Source organism: Anas acuta, chromosome 4, assembly GCF_963932015.1.
Source record: "Anas acuta chromosome 4, bAnaAcu1.1, whole genome shotgun sequence".
In the NCBI taxonomy this organism is placed as follows: Eukaryota; Metazoa; Chordata; class Aves; order Anseriformes; family Anatidae; genus Anas; species Anas acuta.
In genome coordinates, this window is record NC_088982.1 from 23,995,486 (window position 1) to 24,020,517 (window position 25,032).

General features: G+C 34.7%; 1 protein-coding gene across 3 annotated transcripts in view; it reads right to left on the reverse strand.

Moving 5' to 3' along the window:
• The window catches only part of PDS5A (PDS5 cohesin associated factor A), a 78,579-nt gene that overhangs the window by 18,457 nt on the left and 35,090 nt on the right, over window positions 1–25,032 (reverse strand). For all 3 annotated transcript variants that reach the window (XM_068680144.1, XM_068680146.1, XM_068680145.1), the window contains exons 7-21: window positions 23,156–23,236; window positions 21,066–21,206; window positions 19,887–20,002; window positions 18,991–19,085; window positions 17,966–18,111; window positions 13,200–13,351; window positions 9,802–9,915; window positions 9,205–9,286; window positions 8,384–8,432; window positions 8,124–8,263; window positions 6,286–6,401; window positions 5,533–5,638; window positions 3,891–4,051; window positions 1,376–1,499; window positions 65–223 (exon numbers count right to left, since the gene is read on the reverse strand). In XM_068680144.1, the coding sequence (XP_068536245.1) occupies window positions 65–223; window positions 1,376–1,499; window positions 3,891–4,051; window positions 5,533–5,638; window positions 6,286–6,401; window positions 8,124–8,263; window positions 8,384–8,432; window positions 9,205–9,286; window positions 9,802–9,915; window positions 13,200–13,351; window positions 17,966–18,111; window positions 18,991–19,085; window positions 19,887–20,002; window positions 21,066–21,206; window positions 23,156–23,236 (1,782 nt within the window). The remainder of the gene's footprint in view (window positions 1–64; window positions 224–1,375; window positions 1,500–3,890; window positions 4,052–5,532; window positions 5,639–6,285; window positions 6,402–8,123; window positions 8,264–8,383; window positions 8,433–9,204; window positions 9,287–9,801; window positions 9,916–13,199; window positions 13,352–17,965; window positions 18,112–18,990; window positions 19,086–19,886; window positions 20,003–21,065; window positions 21,207–23,155; window positions 23,237–25,032) is intronic.

A 25,032-nucleotide genomic window follows, 5' to 3' on the forward strand; every position in this document is an offset into this window, starting at 1 on the left:
TAATAACAAGCAAACAGAACAGCAAGGACTTATTAAAATAATCATAGTAATAAATCAATCTTACCCTGTCATTCATTAGGAGATCTTTCACAATGAAATTTGCAACAACAGATTTCATTGGAGAAGCAAACTGGTCTGGGGCCAACATAGAAATATGACCCAGTGAGACTAATGGAGTTATAAGTTGCTCTGGTACATCAGCATTCAAACTTCTACTAAGAGGCTAAGGAAAAAGAGAAAAATCAAACTCAAAATGAGCTACAGATATGTAAATTACATGCCCCAAAATCACTTATTTTACTATTGGACTGCTGATGATTTTACGTTTTCTCCCTAAGAATTAGTAACACTAGCCAAACAAAATGGAGAAAAAATGCAATTTCCCGATTAACAGAATAATCAAAAATCTCACATGAGATACAGGCAAAACACTGTTATGATCTTTCCTGTTTTAACAGTGAAAACATTAAGTCTTGGGAGACATGGGAAAAACCCTCAGCTCTATTCTATTCATGACTTGTGAAAACCTTAATTTTTAACTACAAATGCCAGAAAATAATAGGAGGAAAAAAAAAAACTCCTTGGAAGCAAACAGCGATACTTCTACTGGTGGTCAGTATTTCCCTTCCAGACAACAGTTACAAGGATAATTCCATGCTGCTGTGTCACTCAGTACCTTTGCATTGTATCCTGATAGTAGCGAAGGGAACATGAATTTGCACTCTCATGTAAGTCTAAGCAGAGAGATCAAACTCTGTAATTCAAAGATTTTCACACTTCTGAATTATGTTCAGAGACAGCCAAGGTGGAGAATCTATATTTTACAAGTGCAGATTAATATTATTTAAGAGCTTACAGTGAAAAGTAATAACTTCTCTGTTCTGTATAATGTGAATTGCTTCACAATTTAAGTAGTGAGCAGTAAGTCATTGTCTGAGCCTAGGCAGTATCAGAGTATAGTTACTCTGCAGTAACTTTCTTAGTGAGAATGTGCTGTATGAGCACAGACCTTAGAGCATGGTAACTCAATGCAGTTTGGAAGTAGACGGTGTTATTACTCATTTAGTATCTGCTCCAGGTGCTCTCATGGGAGTTAGTGTGGATCATTCTGGCATATTTAGTTTATTTTCCCCCTGCTTCTCCTATATAGACAAAAAGGAGTATCTTATGTATCAGAATATTACAAAATCAGGACTGTAACAAATAGAAACATTAGTAATTTGTTATTGTGAAATTAATGACTTATCTCAACTACCATGTACCTTTAAGGCTTGCTGACCTTACATATTGTTATCTGTTAATTAGATGTATGAATTAAAGAATAGTCTCAATTAAGAACAGAAACAAATTTTAAAAACAAAAAAGCAAGACATACCTCGAAAATCTGTGCAAGTTGCACTTCTTTATTTGAAAATATGGCATGTATACAGTGAACAGCTTGTTTTGCCTGATGAGGAGTGCCTCTTTTTGCTTTCTGATGCAAAATCGGAATTAATGTTCTGTGAACATTAAATAATTTAAAATATAATTTGCAATCTACAAAACATAACACTTTTCACCTATACAGATATATCCCCATAGAACACAGCCCTACAAATCATGTGCCCCTTTGAAGCCTATTTAGAAAAGATTGTAATCACGAATTGAAAAGTAAAATGAAATTTATTTACAGTATTACTTGTTGAACATCTATCTGTACACTGTTAAGCAGAAAAAAAGCCCCCAGGGAAAATCAAGCATGAAAAAAAAAAAAAAAATCAAAATAAGATTAGCTAGAAGTAGCTGTTAACCAATAGTGGGTTTAGAGGCCTTTACTGCTTTAACTTTGGTCTTTAATTGCAATGTATACTCAGGTGAATACTCAGCTTTGAGTTTCTGCATTTCAGCCCCCTAAAATCTATTTGCTGATCAGAGGTCACTGAGGGAAAGAGGAGGGCAAAAGCCACTGCAGGGACCACTCCTTAAAGTGCGGGAAGGCAGGCCCATCGCCTGAGATAACACTGCCTGAGACACTAACTCATGAGGTTTACCATGTAGCTCAGTCACTGAGATGGGAAAACAAAATTGTTTACAGAACATCCGACAAACATTTAAAAAAAAATCCTACTTTATGGAAAAGCTCACTAACAATACAGCATTCAGTACGTGGATTATTTAGCATGCAAGCTTCACTAACAAATTCTACATAATCAGAAGTAGCAACAGAGATGAAAGAAAAGCTTGCATGGTTGAAAGAAGCCTTGAAATTTTTTCCTCAAAAAAGCACAGAACCTGAAAACTAACAAATAATCAAAGACCCCTTGAAAAAACGTTAGCAGCATCCTAAGGTATGCAAAAGTCTCTTCTCAAGCCTGCTAAGATTCTGCAACTTGGATTAAGTAAGGAACAGAACACCACAGAATTCAGTGAAACTTACAGATAAAATAAGCATCAGTGCTCAACCTACAATTTTAAAGTCTAACTATATCTAGATTAAAGGGCCTTTGCCATGGGTTGATGCATCATTAACAAGCCATACCTCATCATATCCCAACTGAGGTAAATCTGCAAAAGGTAGAACTCAACATGTTTAATGGCAGTTACATTTGTAAGTTGTTTGAAACCCAATCCTGACTATACTTCAGCAGTATCTGGATGAGATATAAAGCCAGAAGAAATGTCAGCAGTATCAGCTCCTTTGACAGAAGATGATGTACCCCAGCAATGCACAGTCCTAGTTAAACTCTAGTAGCTTCTGGGAACTATACTGACAAATGGGTTGCTTGGCTTTTCCTTCTCTTCACGTACAAATGTTTTTTGAGGTGTCTTGTGTGTGAACTTGTAACATATTTCTTTTGCCCAGAATTTGATTCACACAATCATAGAGTGATCAAGGTTGGAAAAGACATTCAAGATCATCCAGTCCAACCATCTACTTGACCTACCAACTCCCCTCACTAAGCTGTGCCCCTCAGTGCCTCGTCCACGCATCTCTGAAATACCTCCAGAGATGGGGACCTCACCGCTTGATCACCAACTCCATGAAGAAATTCTTCCCAGTGTCCAATCTAAACCAGGTTTCCAATCTAGACCAGGTTTCTCAAAGAGAGTCCCATGGTCTAAAAAGTCAACCAGTTCTCCAACCACTCAAAGCCATACAAATCACTGAGGTTACTGCAGTTCTTTTGGTATGCACTGCTGCATGGTAGAGATGTTGTTTCAATATATAAGAACTTGAAAACTCAACTTCATAGTTAGGTAGTAACTAATTATTTAGTAACTGTTATAACCAATACAAATATTATAAATAGTTACTGAATTAGTTACTAAAAGGCAAATTTTAAGGTTTTTGATGTCACCCACAAAATTTTGAAGTCTGCGAATACCTAGTAGATAATCAGCAGTTAAAGCACGTATTGTGTGATGACTTACAGACAGCCAATTAATCTTCGTTAGAAATTCATGCTTGCTTTTGGAACTTACTTCCCATTTTGTTTCATAACAAACAGAGCTGTTAAGCATCAGAGATTTTATTTTCATTCCTCACAGATAGAAAATATTGTGCGAAGGAAAGATATGAGTAGAAATCATGCCAAGAAATTACATCTTCACCATGTTTTTGTTTTTGCTTGTTTTGTAACCTGGAAAACATACTACACTCTGGCTTTAATGCATCTATTACAAGAGGACTTTCAAGAAGTACAAAACATCTTCAATAAATACACAAGAATTGAAAAAACACACAATTTAAAGATTTAAGAGACAGAAAGGTGGTGAAGGAATATAAAACGATGGAAAAGCTGCTGCTCATATTTCTGGCGATAAAGTAACATTAGGGGCAATATATTGAACAAAATACAAAGAGCCAGAAGTCTAGGTATGAAAAGTAGTGTGTAGGAAATAACACTCACGATCTTATCTGTGGCAGGTCTGTTTCTATTTTGTGACCCGTGTTTCTGAAAATCTGTATGGCTGCCTCAGCTACCTTATCGTCTTCCATCCTGAGGCACTGCAGCAGAGACTCATAGGTCTCTGCAGAGTGAAACGAGGTAGGATGTGTAAAGGACAGAACCTGTAGAGATACATATTTAAACAAAAGGTATATTTACCCATGGCAAATGAATCATTAGAAAAACAAAATTATAGCTGTTTATGAGCCTTACCATCAACATAAATAGCTATTACCTGCTCTTCCTAGATTATTAAATTCAATAACTGCATTTTGAAAAACGGATATAGGCATTTTCAAATACATTCATCTATGCTTTGTTTTCAGGACCTCCCCCCCAAACATTTTATAAAAATAATGAATTATTTGAGCATGGAAACATATCTATTAAAACAAATATTTATCCAAGAATATTCACTTATATTCCAATCTACTTAAATTACATAGAAAAAAAAAATGTTCTTAAGTGAACTAAAATCTTAACTTCTCCAAAGTCCTGGAGCAGAAAAGAAATCAAGAAGTTAAATATATACACACAAACAAATCACAGATTACTGTCTTTTAATTTAAAACTAATAAAACATAGCACATTCTTTTAAACAGAAGTAACATCAAATAAGAAATTAAGCGTGCAGAAATTCAAGGCAGGATAAGAGAACAAACTGTTATCCTGAAGCAAAACTGTATTTAGTAAAGTTCAGATAACATATGGTAGGGAGAACAACGAAAAAATGAATATATTTATGTATTTGGGGCATTTATCTCATCTTGGTTTCTTTGATCAGAGTTGGCTACTTCTTTTGTGACTATCAATGTGTGAAATAACATTGTCAAAGGCATCCAAGTCACAGCATCAAAATCTTCAAACTTGTCAGCTTTCTTTTCTGAGCTACGTTACCAAACATTTCTTTCTTGTGTACTTCTGCATAACTTTTTCTACCACACTGTTGCCATTACCAAACTTGGTGTGACGAACCTCCATAACCTCCAAGTTGTTCATTCACATTTCAGAAAAGTCTCACCTCAATTATGTGAATTTCCTATCCACACCCTCCTTGATACTATACTGCTCTCTTTGTAACATATTGAAAATAAAGCCTCATTAGTAAACTACCAAATCCAGAGATGTTTTCCAGATATTTCAAATCCTTACTTCTCCACCCAAGCATTTCTCACTCATCACCACTGATTTAAAAAATGAAATAAATTTCTCTACAAACTTGGGCTCTTGAATTTATTGCTCATTTTCCTTTCAGCCTCATACAGGCACCAAAAACATGCCTCCCCTAATCTGTCCTTTTCTCTTCCTCCCACATAACCTCTGCAACTTCTTCTTTGACTTCCCTAAGCAGAAATCGATTTCTGCTTTAATGTGCATACTTCAATTCTTGGTGCCCTTTTCAAAACATACTTCTTCCAAAAAACGGTTTCTTTTATTATTCTTTTCCTAAGTAAGTGTTAGTAATCAAAACTTTGCTTTCATTAAAAAAAAAAAAGTTATCTAAACAATAACTATTAAAAACATGCAAATATTCATTCATTAGTGACACCACTTTAGTCTCTTCCTTTACAAACTACAGCTACTTTTATTAGATTCAGATTACCTTGAGAAGTTCAAGTCCTGCACGAATAGCAGTGTCAGGACTTACACCCTCCTCTTCATCATCAGCTGTCCCCTCTATTGATTTATTCATCAGTTTTACTAGTGCACTAAAATAAGAGATGCAAAGGAAAAAAACAAATGAACTTGACAACGTGTCTGGACACATCAGCAAGATTACTTGGTTTTGACAACAAGTAAAGGGATGGTGGTTTTTGTTTTTAAACCAAGCTATTTCAGTGTTCTTTTTCTTCAGACTTAACTTACTGCAAATTTTAGTTCTTTAGGAAGAAAAAGATATGTTGGCAGCATTCAGATCAACACATAGTTGCATGCATTTCAGAATATAGTTAGGTTGCCAGACAAGTCTCAAAAGAAATCCAAACATTCTCTTACTCAGTCCCACAAAAACTAATTAATTCATCTGTTATATGGAAGACTGTGTTGCAGTTAGCTATGTGAAAATTATGATCATCGTTTTCACCTTAAACCCCACAAACAGCAGTTTCACCAGGAGCAACTGCTAGAATTTTAAAATCATTTGTAGACTTAGCATTGCAAAGCAGTAGATAAAACAAAAATCCTCATATTCTCTAGATTGCGAGAAAACTACATCCATATAAAATGTTTGTTTCTTTGTTTTTAATACCTATTTACTGTTATGACAGACTTATTTAAATCCCATGAAAATCACTTTTTTTGTCATTTAAATCATCTTTGTAATCATTCACGATTTAATAAGATCTTCCAAACTTACCTAATGGCTTCTGAGTCAATATGTACAGGGGCAATTCTTTCCAAAAGAAATTTGACCATTTCCAGAAAAGGATTTGTTGGCTGCTTAGGATTTGCAAGTTTCCGGGCTATCTCTCTCTACAAGAAATGTTACATTGCAAACAAGAATTATACTAATTTTAATCATTTCTTAATCATGTTGAATAAGCCAAATAAAACCAGTTCTTTGAACTACAGAAATTGTGTATATAATCAATGAAATGTATTTTAAGGGGGACTGCTGTTATCCCCACAAAAGCAGGCATACAACATTGTTAAAACTAAGACGTGTGTAGGCTTCTAATGAGAGACAGATTCAAAAAAGAACCAATGGAGAGCTAGCGTGCAACACAGAATTTAAATATCTATGTAGACAAGAGTAATCTGTAAATCTGTATATAACCCTCCTGCATGCTTCAGATTTCATAAGCAACAACAATTGCAGTAAAAGCCACACTACTGCAGATGTGCAAAAGCACTATGTGCTATTTGGGCTATAGTCGATGTTCAGACCCCACATTCTTGCCCATGAATGTCTTGGAATCAAAATCTCCCTTTCCCTTTCTGAATGCTTCAAGTGTAAAGAACATTAAATTCAGCTGCAAACCCAGCAGAAGGTGGTGGATATGATATTTTTGTTTTGAACAGAAGTCTCAAATGTCTCAAAGAAAGGATTTCTCAACTTTTCTTCTCCTGAAGGGTTAGAAATTGTAGACCCTACACTGACTATGACATAGTCCTAACCATCACGCTATTGTATCTTCAGAAAGAGGGCAGAATCCTTCCTTCTAAAATTGCACCACTGTGCTCCCAAAGTGCAAAACTCGCTAGTTTAGAAGGAGATGTATTCCGTACACCAGTGGTTAGGAACGTAATTCTGAAGGCCATTCTGATTTCTTCCCTGGACAATTATAGAGCCATTAGACAAACACCGGGAAACCTACGTTTTGTGATTTCAGTCAAGCAAATTGCTTGCTTTATTTTAGGACCAAAATGTGGGGGGTGTAAAAAAAAAAATGTGATTGTTGACATTGTAAATCTCTGGAGTGGTTTTATTTAATATTAATGCGTGTATTTTCATAGCACAGTTAAATATATGAGAGAAAAATAAAGACTGATCTCAAAATAATGCAAGAAGAAAAATAAATGAACAGTAAGCAGACATTATTATATAATGATATAGCATTTGTCTTGTTGGTACTTATTTTATATATATATATTATATATATATATATATATGCTGGTATTTTATATATAATATGTGTCTTGATGGTTCTTATGTAAGTTTAAACAGGGTCAGGGGATAGTTTAAGAACTTTACTATAAAAAGACTCTTTAAAAACTAATTTCATTTTTTATTTCAAGTTTATATTTGATCCTCATAACCCCATACGGAAATGAAACAAACATTTTCATAGAAAGCAAGATGATAATCATAAGTTATATTATCAGTAATCTCTGCTGTTAATCAAAAAGGTATTTCATAGAATCATAGAATGGTTTGGGTGGAAGGGACCTTAAAGATCACCTAATTCCAACCCCTCAGGCATGGGCAGGGACACCTCCCATGAGACCAGGTTGCTCTTAAACCCCATCCAAACTGGCCTTGAACACCTCCAGGGGTGGGACATCTACAGCTTCTCTGGGCAACCTGTGCCAGTGCCTCACCACCTTCAGACTAAAGAATTTCTTCCTTATATATAAATGTCATGAAAATAGGAAATACATTAAAAAAATCACATTAAGATACCAAAACAGACTATTAATCTTAAATAACTGTTTTAATGCAAAAATATAAAGTTTGCTTTTCCATTTCCTTACCACACAGACATCTGCCTGTTTACACGAACACGTAGGGCTAATTAACAGTTCGAGCTGGGATCGAAGTTTTTCATCATCACCTAGAACCTGATTGAATTTCTTCACAAAATCTTGTGCTTTTCCAGGATCTGGTAGGTTTTCTGTATGATTAAACAGAATTTAACATTAAATAAGTTTGCCACTTCAGTATGCCAACATTCACAAAAATACAGTTTCCAGGAACACTGTAACAGCAGCTTACTGAACTTATTAACACTTACTTGCTATGGTCATCAGCTTTCCAAACATGGCAGCACTGTTTGCTTCTGACTGGGGAGGACAGCAAATACAAATAAACAAACAAAGTCAGCATTATCTCCTTCAAAAAATAAAGTCTAAAAGCTTTATTATTATAAAATAAAGCTTTAAGCTTATCTGTCAGTTCTTCTCCAGCAGTTTGTTCTACTCTATAATCTGGGTTTTAGGTTTTTAAGAATAAACACTGTCTTAAAAGCTGCTACACAGCAAAAAGGGGAAAAATTTTCTTGCAATACCAAAGAAATGCAAAAATTCACTAAACCTTGACAAATCAATTGTCTGTACTGTTGGAAAAGACCTAAAAAAATAAGCAAAAACAAACAAGCAAACACTCAATAGGCCAACTCCCCACACTAAATCCCCAGACCAACCATGAACTCCTATTAACAGCTTACGCTAATTTGCTGATACACTTACAGGTAACATTCCAATATAAATACACCAAAACTTATGTTAAAACATATTCCATTTGGAAAATCTCAAAGTAGTTTATAAAGCAAAAAAATCAAAAAAGGTCTGTCAAAAATGGGAAGAAGTCTTGGAAAAATTTCTTAACTTTTTCCAAAGTTATTGACTGGTAATAAAATATCGTGATAAACTTAAGGAGGTCAAGCACTACTTGCATTACCTGCAAACATTAACAAAGCAACTTTACTTAATGAGAACAGAACTTTGTCTACATGTGGAAATCAACAGTCAACTGAACAATTAAAACAATATTAAAAACCTATAAATTAGTCAAACAAATCTATTGGATAAAGTATTAATATTTTCAAAACCGTACTGTGGGCTGCTTATGCAAGTCTAGTAATTCGCGTACGTGACTCCTTAACATGTTCTGGCACTTCCACATCTCATTCAGCGCTCTGCAAAAATAAAAAACATAGAAAAGAAAGCTTACCAATTTGTTTATTGCAAGAACATGCTGGACACATTAGTAAACAAGATTATTTATTTATTTAACAAATGCAACATCTCAAACCTACTACATCTTAAAAATAACCATTCCAAACAAGGTAGAACTATTCTCTTCTTGGATAACATCATTTTTCCTTTTTATTGAGTTACTTTTATCAGTTTCATATATGCAGGACAACCACAGTATGTCTTGTAACTGCACACTGTTCTCATTGGCTGAGAACAAATAGACAAAATCCTAAAACCACTATTCTCAAATATCAAGGTATCTTGTCTAAAGGCCTTGTATAATTTGTATATAAACATTTAGATATCTAAAGGGAATGTTTTGAAATAATAATTGCAAATAGTGCTAAACATCAATTTCTTATGTTATTTAAATCCTGATAATATAAGCAAACAACAGTTATGTTAGAAAAGACTGAAAAAGAGCAAGTATTTGCTGAATACCAACTATACTCACTTGACAGCATTTGGATCCAAGCTAGCATACAAATAGTACAAGCACTTCATTCGCTCTTCTGTTTCCAAATTGTGTGGAACAAGATACTGAGCAAAGATTTTCTCTACTAGTAATCTGCAGGGAAAGAAGAGAGAAAAACCTCTTTGGGTCAAAAAGTGGTAATATCTTTTAGGCAAGCTGCAAGAACAAGAAATATCAGAAGTCACTGAAACTACTTTTTTCCAAACAGCGAAGAAATAAAGTATTGGTCTTTTTCTTATCTGTTAAGATCCCTTCCACCATTAATAGAGATTAGCAAGCACTGCTTCTTGAGAGCTTTTCCATTCATTTTCACCTTTAAGAGGGTGTAATTGCTTTATTTGTCACCATCTAAATCCTCCTTTTTCTCTAAGTTTTGAGAATCTACCTGTGTTCAAACTCATACATAAGAAGAAATGGATACAGACAGCAAAAATCTCAAATAAAGGAGAAAGAATACAAGAATATATCTTAAAAAGGAGTAAAAGTAAAAAATCTGAAATATCCTAGAGAGGAAGGGTAAGATAAAATTGTGTTATTTAACAAAAGAACAGTTGAAACATTCATTCTAACACAGAAACCATCAGCATTAAAAAAGGTGGAGACAAAGGAATACCAAAATGTATACAGCAAAAGGAGCAAAGGGGAAACTAACTGAGGGCAAAACAAACAAGCAAAAACATTCTCCAATTATATCTTCTAAAAAAAAACAACAAATCAAATACAAGAATACATACAGGTTTTAAATAAAATAAAAAAAAATGAGCTACTGTATAAATGTACAGAACATCTAATAATCTTCCCCTCCAATAAAAAAACATTCAGATATTAATTTAATCCATAGCAATGAGAGCTGTACACAATATCCAGCTACACAATTTCGTATTTATGGACAAATATTTTGTGTGCTTGAATTTACAGACTTTGTTTACTATGATTCCTAAAGGCACCCTAGGAGGGTCTTGTACAAAAGAGCAAAGAAGTCAGCACAGGTCACACACATCTTATTTCTACTCAAAGAAAATTCCAAGGGACATGATGCTGAGGCAGAGGAATGAAAGGATGACCATGAATATGGATAGTTACCTCAAGGCATCCCATTAATATTAAAGAAAACTTGGCTTTTTCCCTTTGGGCGTACATTTTTACTACTCATGACTCCAATGCCTACATTACTTGGGGGACAGGATCTTCAGATCTCAGGAGATTGGAGGCATCACAGCTATTTACTTGACTAATTTCTGAACACTGCTGTAGCCCATGTCTCCACAGATCCATTTTCCAAAAAAGCTGTCAATACAAACAGTGTAACTGTATTATGACTTCCCTGGCCCATGTCACTTAGGGTACGTATTTACTAGTAGGTAACACCTCTGCAACACAGACTTTTCTCCCGTGAGGAAAGTCATTGGCTAACATAATCAACAGGCCAGTGTGTAATGTGGTTATTTTGAGCCATTCCCTATGCATTTATTGTAGAACACGGAATCTCAGAGCACACAGGTGATAAACTGCCTTTATGGCTTCAAGTTCTCAGTCCCGAATACACAAACTCATCAATAGTTGAGTAACATCAAAACCAGGAGGAAGTGACAGAGTTAAGGATGTCTGGAGAAAATTTGTTCCACTCCACTTCATGCCCGAATACTGTACGATGCTGTGCTATTATCTTCTCAAAGAACTAGTGTTATTCCATGTGCACAATGGAAAATACTCCGAGGCTCAGACAGCTGTTCACCGTTATGTTTTATCCTCCTCCCTCATTATGGAAAGAAAACAGAACAGAGGTTGCTAATTTTGACTTATGCATGTGTGTTTAAAGAACTGGATTGACTGTATCTTAAAGATAATGGCATTTCTATGGCTCTTCCAGTGCTTAAAGTACTAACTTTCTAATTTTGAATGATGATAACATTGAAATACATTTACTTCTCCATTCTGAGCACATCAACCCAATGCAACTGAACAAGAAATTCACTGTCAACTTAAAAAACAGCAGAATTTGGATTAAAATTCAGGCTATCAAACAGAACTAGAGGAATGATGAGAATCAAACCACCAATCTTTCAGCAAATAGCTTACAATCAGCACCTGCTCATGAAAAGGCTGGCTTAAATGGCTCAACAAGACTTTTAGAAGAAACCACATTAGAGAAAGAAACTCTGCTTTGATGACACAGCCCTTCCTTGAAATTCCTTGTCTTGGTCCCTTTACGGTATTCTGCATTTCCAGTGAACAGGAATACTGAACAGATCTGCCACATTCACTGCAGAACTTTGATTCATTCCTGGCTCGCTATGAAGCCTGTGTGCTGTACGAGACACGAACATACTAGAAAAAACGTGAATCTCTCCAGGCAAATTAAAGCATATTTGATGCATATGCGAAAGCAGAATTAGCTTTGTAGCTCTGTACGAACTATGTGGGGATTTCCTCATTTCCCCCCACTATTTAACACTTCTGTCTCAGCAGACTTTCAGCATATTTTTTATGTGTAGTATCTTGCAACTGCATCTTTTTTCTTCCTTTTTTTTTTTTTTTTTTAAAGAAGGCAGTGAATCAAATACGTAACTCTGACCCACTTATGAACAGCAAGATGAACAGAAGTGAGATCCTTCACCAGTCTTTTGTGACGCCATCTGTAAGAATTAACTACAATAACTGGAAACCAAAGGAGGCTGTTGGCTCATTTGATGCTAAGAAACATTATAAAGAAATGTCTGTTTTCCAGGTCTGCTGCATTAAACATCTAGGCTGAAATTCCATCTTTGTGTGATCTCATAGTTTGGCTTTTCTAGTGACAGACAAAGAATTAACAGTGAGAGCTGAAAACTATCTTCCAAAACCCAAGCCAAAATACTTTCCGCTAAGCCAAAATATTTCAAAAATTAAAGGGACCGAATGACAAAACAGTGAAAATTAAGACAATGGTGGAAGCATCCTTGACATTTCTTCAGCTTTTGTTCTAACGAAAGGGTCAATTTCCATGTAATGTAGCAAAAGGAGATGTTGCTGTGGTACATATATGTGCAGTGCTCACAAATTGATGATTTCAACATGCTAGCCTCTGGGAAGTAAAAGGCAAACAGGAACGGGGCATAGTAAAAGCAAAATTTGACCTTTTTTCTATGCAGAGATTAATGACAATTTACTATCATCACAGTTATGCTTCCATCAGCATATAGAATAAATATATGAACAGATAATGCCACTATCTCAAAGATCTTAGCACGTCTTAATAATTATTTAAATATATCATACTTAAAACCACAAATACAGAATGTACTACAACAGCTTTCTCAGGAAAAGCACATATTTTCATTTTCAGAGTATCTTTTATCACTATACAATTAAAATTAGGAAGGCTTAGGTTGACTCACTTGTCATCAATGCTATTTTGATAATATATGTGCAAAAGTTTATCCTTTATCCAGCTCACTTTCTCTGCAGCATCTTTTCCAGCCTCGGCGTGAAGACAGTACTTCTTGTATAGCTGGGCAAGACCCATCATAGCTTCTTTTCTTACTCGCCACTTGAGGGGGAAGCAAAGGAGATGGGAAAATGGTTTTGGTAAATAAATATCAAACATATACGAAATGCAGTAAATACATAGAAGCATGAAAGACAAAGCAGCCACATTCTGATCTCTTACATTTAGTCACTGCAGAAGCTGAAAAATGCATTTTAGAGCCTCTAAGTGAGAATTTGTAAAGCATACATAAGGTGTTTCCTCTCTGCAAAGTACAGAGTAAGACAGTGTTTCACTGTGATGAGCAAAGAAATTTTAATTGTCAGTCTACTAAAAAAAAAAAAAAAGCTAAGTACAGCTTAACTGTATGTGCATGCCCTGAGTTAAGTGCTGCCTTAAACCAGAATTTGGAAGACTTATCTATTCAGAAATGGGCACTGATCAGTTGTGGCAGCTTTTAATCACACAACAGCCTTACAATTGGCACACTTGTCCAGGAATAGAAGATTTAGACCTTAGGCATAGCTAAACTTGTCAGGGCTTGAACTCTGAGGCCACTTTCCACAACAGTGGGAGAGGCCATCTTTGCCAAAGCCTTGAAGTAATCACTGGAAGACTCCAGGGATGTCAAAGGGAGGTTTGTTTCTTTTTTTCCCTTTTTTTTTTTTTTTTTTAAAGCAGCAATAAAACGCCTAACTGTAGCTTCCACAGATGGTGTTCCTAGGTTCTCATCCTTATTTTTGGTGGTCACTACTTTATCCAGTCATGTAAACAGGAAATCTCCTGTTATTAAACACTTTAACAGACATGGCCCAAAAGCCCTCTCACACTGCCTTGCGGAAGAAATCATACCAGAACAGATGGAGGATTAATTTAGAGAAAGAATAGTGTCTCCCATTGAATGGTTTACATAGGAAGCCTCAGAAGGAACTTACTTCCCTCACCATTCAAAAGAAATGCATGAATTGCAGACTGCAAGGGAGAATTCACTTCAGAACACAGCTAGATGACACCTTTGGTCTTGAATTCCGAAGACTAGTAATGTTCAAACTATTTCACCCTGATAAGCATAGACGTAGACACTGTTATTCAATTGTGCACAACTTCTTCAATCTTGTTAAACCAAACACTTGCTCTAACAGCACAGTGAGATATTGCACATTTAATTTCTTAATATCTCTGAGTGATTTCCTTTTCTAGAAAGGCAAAGAAAAGAAAAATCCTGAAGATGATATAGCTTTACGTCAGCACGACAGCCTGCTTTGCGTGAGATGATCAAGTTTTATCAACAAGATGATGGAGGAAAAAAACCTGCCTCTCCGTATGTATTTCTTAAATATTAAAAAAACACAAAAGATTGCATTGACTTTGACAGTATAGTGCGTGAGATGTTTTTATGAAAATGAAAAGTTTTAGATATCAACAGAGGTTATTGTTCAACTTCTCTGCAGGGACTTGTTTATGCTTGTTGCACATCTATAGCACATTTTAAAGTGAAATCAAGGCGTGAAAGAGAAACACTTTCAGGTAAGTATTCTCATTCTGCATTCAGGTATAACCATCCAACACAATACTATTGCTTCATTAGATCTTCTATATAAGACAGCAAGGATGGCAAAGCTGTCGTCAGGACACAAAGGAGAAGGATTACAAGAAATGATTCTATAAAATTTAAGCCTAAAACAAAAGCAGAGTACTTAACGAGGGATTATAAGAAGGGAAGTTTGGATTGTCAGTAGATTCCCGATCCCTGAAACTGCTGCAGAGAGCAGAGGTTGGAGAAGACAGCAAGGCAGCTTTGGACAGAACACATGAGGTAGCGGGACAGGCTGCTCAGAAAATACTTTGAAACATCATGGAAGCAGTCACCCAATAGGAAACACAGGAAAAAAGAATAAGGTGCTACTGAAAGTTGAAGCAACAGTGAGTAGGGTGAAAGATGAAGGCAAATAAAAAAAGGGGAAAGTAACGATCACTTTCAAAGGTAACAACTCACAGAAGTACTACCCTGATTTAATTAACATAAGGATTTTGACGATCTTAGCTTCCTTGGTTCACTAGCACAACTGCACTCCTTCACTGAAGACTGCAGGGCTGAGTTACAGAACTGTTAAAGTTCAAGATAACCCCTTTACTGTTGGAATCTGTGTCTTCAAGAGATTTAAGAATAAAAAAAGTCTCAAATATTCCTCCTTCATCTGATAAAAGCTGCAGTATTAGTACATATGGCAAACAAGGAGTCAGAACTAATTCACGCAGAAAGTCTTAAAGAGAACTAGAATAATGGAATAATTCCCATGAATAATTCCTATGGCTTCTCATTCCACAGCTTCTCCAAGCTGATGATGTGAAAGTCTGTTCACATTAATGGACTAAGTCTCTAGACCACAAAGACTGTTTGGGGAAATGGGAACATAAGTCAGCTTTCAGAAACTCTCCTCTAATTCTTAGATTCTCGAGGTTATACCAGAATAAAGGGAATTATTTTATTTTTTAAAGTCTCCTAAAACTAACTATTCCAAAAAGTGAAGGCACTAGAAAGACACCAGAGATGGTGCTCTAATGGAAAAGGGAAAATTCCTCAGGACAATTCTTACCAAAGACTGGATTCCATTTTTTTTGAAAGTGTCAGTTTCCAGGGAAACTTTTTCAACTGGACCAATAAAAATTGATTTGAAAAACATGTGTTAGTCGTTGTTTTGTTGTTATTTTATTTTATTTTTGTGGCTGTAATCATTGTGCAAATGCCCTTAGAGATCGAGTTACCTAAGGCCACTTTATCAAAAATTAAGTAAATTAAGTAGTGTCTTTAAGTCAAAAATTTTTACCCCCCCCCCCCCCCAAAAAAAAAAAAAGGTATTAGGCTACCTCTATTAATAGTGTGACAATTAGCAATTAGAATATAGTCAGGAGAAAAAACAGATTGCACACATGATATAACAGTTAGTATGCTTTAATTTTAAAGTGTTCTAAATTTCAGTGTTTTACAAAGGCACCACTGAAATGCGCACTGAAGTGCGTTTAAACAATCAGCATTTTACTTCAGCCTGTTTGATGAATACTGTTCTTACTGTAATATCTGTAATCATTTGACAGACAACTGAAAATGAGATGAAGTCAAATTTATGAATCATCACATACAGGTTTGCAGTGATTTGTCAAAAAGTAACCCAATTAAAAGACGTAAATGCAGTCAGCAGAGGATCAAGTTCTTAAAAGCAAAGGAATAATTAAAATAGGTATAATGCATTATGTCTGGAACTGAAAAAAATCCCATGGAAAAAAGGTTGAAGACTCGCAAGGATGTATCAATGCCCCTCTCCCAAACTGAAGGAAATAAATCTTTTAAAAAATTATACGCAGAAAGTTTACAAGTGCTTGATATTCACTGTATAATACATTTCTACTTACAAAGAAATAGCATACTGTTATGGTCTACTTCAAATCGCTCTGCATCTGTAGTTATTTTTAGTTAATTTTCAACTTTTATTTTTCCTCAGGATGCAGTTTCACTAAAGCTCTCACACAAGATTTTTATGAAAAAAACACAATCTAGAATTGAAGTTAGGTACCTGAACCTAACCTCTTGAAATGCAGTATCATCAAACTTATACCGGGTGTGAAATCTCCAAGACAAGATCACCAAGACAAACATATCAGTAACATTAAAAAAAAAATACCACACTGGGTTTAAGGCTGTGCAAATTGAATATTCCTAGCTCTGTAGAAATAACTATTACGATTGTAAAATTGACTGCCTGTCACTAAGTGAAGGATGGTAAAGGAAAACAGAGACACTATGTAGAAGACACTAACAATCATCCCAGCCTGAATAGGTAAAGTCCTGGTGGGTAGTGGTGGTTGGACTAAGAATTCTAAGATCTCAAAAGTTACTTTTTTGGGGGATATTTTTTTGATGGCTGAAAAAGAAGGAAGTGATTTCTCTTAATCACTCCTGAAAAATGACTAATGTTAAGTGCCAGGTACAACTAATTGAAGATTTGCTTTATAATAATGAAAATAATATATTCAAAATCAGAATTTGTGCAAAGACGACAAATCCCTTTTCTCCAAATCCATTACAGTGAAATTCTCATCTAAAAGGCAAACATAAAAAATAGAAAAATATTTAAAAACAAATAAAGGTACTATCTAGAATGATGTGGTTTAGAGAAGGGACACTGTCTGCCAAAAAGGAACAATTACATACATTACACTTGAACTAATTGGTGCAGGTGCCATGGACACCTATCATGTACAAACAGGTTCAAGAAAGAACTCAATAAATTCATAGGAGAAAGTTCCCTTGCAAGCTATGATGAATATGATCAAGGAGATTTAAGAAGTTGACAAATTGCTCTAAGCCAAAAACTGACCACTGTGAGAATTATTTTCGGCTATAGGGACCTTTGGCCTAAACCCACGTGGCTACTCCTCTGCTCTTACAGGATGACTGTATTACTCAACACAATGAGTGTACTTGCTTGCCTACACTTCATTGGTGTCTCCACAATTAGCTCTCTTCATTAATATGCTCTGGTAAGAAAATTTTCCCCACAGCATTCTAGTTAATAGGTAACTCCAAGATTTTCTATTTCTGGAGCTTTGATAAAAATAAAAACAAAAAAAAATGATATTAAAGGCAGACATTCCTGAAAATAAAATATTAACACTTACCCGTTTATCTAGTGTTCTTTCCCTTACAAAGCCAAGCAGCTGGTCATTAACTAAAGAAAGATCTCTCTTGCCCGCAGTAATAATGGTAACAATAACATCGTGTCGAATAGCTTCCTCTGGGTCATGGGATCTAACTTTCAAATACTCTGTTATGAAAAGAAACAATGAAAGGTTTGGCTTTTTTATTTAGATATCATGAATTCTAATTTATTACTATTAATAATCAGAAGTTAATTTTGCATATTCTGTCATATATCACAATTTTAGTATCTATTAAACATGGAACTGCCTATAAGAAACATCTATTTTACCATTTTCTACATTACATTAATATATATATATATAATCTTTTGATATTCATATATAAAAGTGAATAGCTTTTACAATAACCTCATTTGCAACAGGCAATGATGTTAAATAAAACTGACTAGAATATATTGAAACTAAATAAAGTTGGGAAGGAGAAAAAAAAAGCAACTCATTCGCAAAGACAAAGGTAAATAATTTAAAAATATTGACAGTTGCTGAAGGTTATCTCATCAAAAAAGAAGGTATTTTCAAGTTAAGCCTGAAATTCTCCTCATAGTTAGAATGATGGTGAACTAAAGGAAGAAATTCATATTTTAGACCAGCACAATGGCTTCTTCTAAACTCAGTGTGTTCCCCAGTACTCTCTTCCACTTACTTTTGAAAATAATTCAGTACGTGTTACAAATACTTGCGCTTTGATGTGCCAAAGCTTTCTCTGGAATCTGAAAATACTTTAAAATTCAAGCTGCAACGGGTAGCTTCTTAAAGACTCACTCTTATGAAGCCCACACAAAGTTGCACATTCCATGTGCAAGTGTGCTCCCTCTTGTGCTCTTGTCTTCATCAGAAAGCAATTACAAATTAGTTCGTTCTTCCATTCAGTATCATGCATTGGGCTTGATACATTTTGGAACTATACTGCTATGTACAGAAATAATTATGTTTTTCCCTGCTCATATCTTAAATTATTTTAAACACCAGTATTAGCATCTCACCAGTGAGGTCTTTTGCTAAGTCTGGATGGTTCATTAAACAATGACTGGCGAATTTCACACTCTCTAATCTCACAGGGACATGGATATCATTGAACCTAGAGAGATAGGAGATGATGAATGTTAATTTTTAATTAGCCTTGCAAATCAAGATTATTCTCTATGTAGTAACATGTGTTGAAAGTACGTTTCATTAATTATTAGAACACTTTCACATGGCAAAATAATACATTAGAAATATTTTGAATTTGTTTCCATAATGTACCTCAAACAAAAGTTTGTTATTATTTAAATTAGGACTACAATTAAAGAAAAAATATGCTACAAACAGATGAAATGCTGACCCAAGGGTCATCATCCATTGCCATAAATCTCCACATCTATCAGGTTGACCATCAGTCATCACTATATATATATATACACACACACACACGTTTATATATAAAATTACAAAAAACATATATACCCGTATAACATGTACCATTTGAAAACATTCATTATTTTAATGTTGAATTTCTATGTTTACTTAAAAGGAAATATTGCTTCATTCAAAAGGTAAATGCCGAATAAAAGGAGGTACAGTTGCCGATATAGTTGAACAGTAAGTATGACAGCATTATGTGGAATTTCATATTGTGTAATTTCTGCTATGTACTTACTGTAGCTATCTATCTAATCTATACTCCTCTAACTGACAGCAACATAGCAGCATTCAGGTTAAAATACATTTTATTCTAAATTTTAACTGTATGTAATTCTCTGCTTCAAAGGTTGGTTAAAAAAAAAAACAACCAACCAACCAAACAAAACACTACAACCACAAATAAAAATACAATATTTTTAGGAAAATTCATCACAAAAAGAATGTGAATTCAGAACTCTATCCATATTTCTCTTACCGCCCAAGAAAGCACTGCCAAAGAGGACGATTTTGTGTAGCCAGATCAGAATCTTTAGAGCCAAAGAGTTTAGCCAGAAGTCGAACAACAGCCAAACGTTCTTCTCCATCATTGCTCTAAAAATCAAATAATGAAAAAGAAACTGTAATTTGTTACCTGTGATACCTTAATAATAATTTCTGGCTTCCTTTTCCTCCTGCTTTTATAAATCAGATTAAAAAGTCATTTTGAAATAATTTCTGATAATCTCCAGTCTCCCTAATTAATTAGATGAATATGATGAAAAACATACATACCTATTAATTTAATGTATTATAACCACTGATGGCTGTGCTTTGAAAATCCTTTCAGGAATAAAAAAAACAAAACAAAACAAAAAAAAAAACCTACACACAGTAGTTTGAATAATGTATATCTAGCAATTTCAACAGTAAATGATCTTATTTTTGTTTTAAAACAAAGTCTTCTGTGCATGTGGAAACAACACTAATCAAGATTTTCTATATAGATGGGCACTAAAAGGATGTAATTTGATTTATTTATTATTTGTATTTCTTTATTGCTTTTGTTTATTGTCACCATACCCTATGTGTACAAACACACACACACTTTTACGTAATTATTTCCCTGTCCACTTACAATCTTATGAGTCATACATTTTTAATTAAAACAGCACCAAAAAAACACAACCAGAATAAATGAACTATTTCAAAAGACTGAAAAACAGTCAGCTGACTTACTAGCTGATTACAAATCCAACAAAATATTTGGAAATAATTCCTCTATTATTAAAACATTCTTTTTGTGAAATAAATTCTGTAAATCGGTATCGAAGCTGACACTCTTGCATTCCATGAGTAAAGCCAACCACAGCCCAATTACTTTATAAATTTCAAATGAAACCAAAAAGATTAAGCATGTACAACTTTTACATTAGATCATATGGATTTATGATTACAATGATTATATATGTTGTGCACATAACATTTGCAGCACAGAAACTACACAATTGTGCACAATGCTTCAGTGCCCTTATTTTTAATAATAAATGTAAAAATAAACAAAACTGAAAAATATAAGATTTCTATCACTCTAGCAGAGCACATTGAACCCACAGCATCTCATTCTTTAATATCCATGTAAATTGTATTACTTGTCTCAAGCTACATTGTAACCTACCTTCAGTTTGAATTCAAGTTGTGGCATGACTGACAGCAGTAAGTGAGGATCTATGGCAAAAAGCTCTTGTATCAAGTCAAACACATGTTCTGATAAGTCACTTACTGAAGACTTTCCCAGTACCAGAACCTGGTTAAAAAACTAGAACGCAAATGTTACGGTTTAGAAGATTTGCCTTCATTAACGCAAATACTATTTTAACAAATTAGTTTAACCTAATATATCATTTATACTCCAATTCTACTGGAAAATATTCAATACACATTTTTGATTCCATCAAAGCATTAAAAGCACCCTTACAGTTCTGGTTCATGCAAATTATAGACAAACATCCTTCAAAATTCAGTTCTACAACTTCTATTATATCAATGAATTCATAGAATCAAATTGGTTTGGGTTGGAAAAGACCTTAAAGATCATCTAGTCCAACCCCCTGCCATGGGCAGGGCCACCTCCCACCAGATCAGGTGGAGCCTGGAGATCAGAAGGTTCCAGGGACCAACCCCAGATCTCTCAGCTCTCAGCTGGTCTTCATGGGAGACGTGCTCCATCCGTCTGATCATCTTCGTGGCCCTCCTCTGGACCTGCTCCAACAGGTCCATGTCCCTCTTGTGCTGGGGGCCCCAGAGCAAACGCAGCACTCCAGGTGGGGTCTCAGGAGAGCAGAACAGAGAGGGAAGATTACCTCCCTCACCCTGCTTCTTTTGATGCAGCCCAGGATATGGTTGATTTTCTGGGCTGGAAAATACGTCCTGCCAGCTTATGTCCAAACTTGATAAATTTGATAATAACATGATAAAATTTGATGGTAACTTCCTAAAAATATACTAACTTGATCATTTAAAATATTACTATATCCCCAGCCAAATTAAGAGATAATACAAGAATTGTTTATTTCAGATTGAAGTCCATTATAAGTTGAAAAATAAAGTTTATCTTAGTTTCGTTTTTCTTGTAATGTAAGAGCAATGCAAACTGAATATCATGATGTATTGAAAAATAAAGTTTATCTACTTTTAGTCCATTTTAAAGAATGATATATGATCATGATAGGTCTTGTGATATTTGGTCATTATGATCAAATACATATGATTATGTATCTTGACCATTATTTGATGGTCAAGAATTCTTGGCATTCTAAGAGGGAAAAAAAGTAGCCTAACATAAGAATGATTTCCAATGGATTTGTTAACATGTTTGATATGCTTCCTACTAGGATGATAGTATTATTTGAGTAATGCAAATGCTACAAAGCTTTTACACACTTGAGCAAGAACATAATAATAATATTATATCAACTCAAAGGTCACTCATCTACTATGCTGTTTTCAGCTATAGCTAACTACAAAAGCTTAAGGAAACATGGGAATTGGAAAGTGGTACTTGTTAGTGAGACTCCCTGAGCTTTTAAATACTTACTGATTAATCTTTCATGAATTTGCCTAATTCCCTTCTTAATCTACTCTGACTTTAAAGAATACCACTGGCTTCAGCAAAAAGACAGACAACAGAATGGAACAAGCTACATCCCCCACAAGACTGTAGTAACTGTTTTAATAGTTACAACACACTATTGATATTCATCAAAAGGAAACACAGTAGGAAATAGTAAAAAAAAAAAACCAAAAAACAAAAAACTCAAGTCTTAGTCTTTCTAACTAGAACAAGTTTAGGATAGACGAAATCTATTAAGAAGCTGTTAGTTTGAAGTGCTTCATCCTGCAGTTAGGCATAAAATGAGGATGTCTGGTTGCTGGACATACAAAGCACTAACTATGCCTTTTGTTGCAACAGGATTTTTTGGTGCTCAATAATGCTCAGGTCACCTATTTTTACAGCCTAGATTTCTATGCTTAAAACTGGGATGGATAAAAATTTATTTCTTCTTCACTTCTTTGAAACACCTCACTTTTTTTTTTTTTAATAAGCAAAAAAATAAAACCCTATCTGGAAAAGAAGTATTCTTCTAGCTCCATTAAGAAATGTCAATTTTATAAGCAATACTGTAAATAAACAAACCTCCAATAAATCAGAACATTAACAAGAATACTTGTTAGTTATAGTAAACATGAATGAACTAATTGACATACATTGGCAATACACGGTTCAATGGTCTGGACGGTCCTCTTCAACAGGACTTTAGCAAGATCAAATGCTTGTTTATTAAGGTTCTGAAAAAAGGGGAAAAAATATAAAATTTTAAAGAGAGACAAGCTAATTCAGTTGACTTCACTTTTTTATCACACCCTTAAAATCCCATTATTTTAGTAAGGTATGTTTTGCCACCAATTTATTTTCAAAGCAATCAAAATTCAGTTATATTAACTACACAACCACAGACTTACTAAAATCTTTAAATCATTTTTTCACATGCTTAAAAGAAATCTAAACCAAAAACATCACTTCCTGCACATTCTTCTAGAACTTTATCACTCCAGTTGTTACCTTTGACACCGTAATAGTATCTAGAAAATGTTTTTACTTGCAATCATATTAAAAATTTTGAAGAAACGTTGCCACACCTCCACACTTTAATAATTACCATGCACTACATTTGCCACACTGAGGAAAGATGAATTAATTAGTTGATCTTACTTTCTAAACTCCCCCAAACAGACACCCTGAGACCAAGTTCACCCTTCTCTAGATGGTAAAATTTTGCACTGAGTGCTATGTGGACTGTGCTGTGTGCTCAAAGATCGCCTACAGAGAGCACCTAAACTTGGGCAGAGCAATCTGCAACCTTTCCAAGTAAACATTTGATTGCAACATAACAAATCTGAACATTGTTTTCAGTAATCTCAAGCAAGATAAGGAATGTAAGAGCACATATGGAAACTGTGACTGCCCAGAAAATCAGCACAAAATACAATATGCAATATATCATCTCATCTAGGGATTAATGCAGCTTGGAGTGGAGAGGGGGAAAGGTGGAAGGAAGAGGGGGAGGGAAGGAGAGGAGGAGGGAGGGAGAAGGGTGGATTCACTGATTGCCCTGAAAATCACAGACTACTGCAGACAAAACACAGGAAGTCTAAGGAAGACCAATTCTTGGAAGATGGTATTTGGCAAGCCTACACTGAGAATGATTCCTCCTTGTTCTTCTAGCCGATAGGACAACAAAAATACTACTATTAATAAAAAAAAAAAAAAAAAAAAAAAAAAAACCTCTCCTCCACTGGCAGTAAAGAGGAAAAAATGGCCACAGGCTCAAACAAATACCTCTTTAGTCACAGTGGCACTAAATTGGTGACATGTTATTTAAGGCAGGCAAATATGTATAAAAATGTTCTCGAATTCTGACTACTATACAGCCTAAAACAAAACAGTTTCTCTCCAAACCAGACAAACCATCATAAAAATCATGTTGGTAGGTAGGCTTATATTAAACTAAAGGACCGAAAACTTTATACATAAAATAGATTTTATTTGGATCTTCAATATAGTTTCAAAGAATTATTTTTGAGTATTTTTGGACACCCCAGATTGGTTCACCAGAGCTAAAAAGCCTAAATAAGCCAGTATATGTTGATAAAATAAACAAATAGTAGTACAAAAATAACCATTCTGTTAGGCACAGAAGCTCTGGATTGGCCAGGATGCAGAAAAAGACACTGAATCGAAGTACATAAAATATATATTTTTAAAGAAATAACCTTAACAAGAGCAGCATGAAGAAAAATATTCACTAAATAGACTGAAAGCTCTGGTTTTAAAGTTCAGAAAAAGGCCTACAGCTTGGTGCCATGGATCTTCTGAGCAAGGCATGACATACCGCAACACTACTGAAATTCTGCATTTACTAGAGAGGAGAGCCACATTAGTGCACACAGAGAAGAACAATGTATATTAAAATCACTTTACTGATAATGGAAATACAAACGAGCATCATTTAGATACTAAAATGGACTGTACTTCATGTTTAGGTATTGTTAAATCTTTTTTTTTTTTTTATTATTTTTATTGC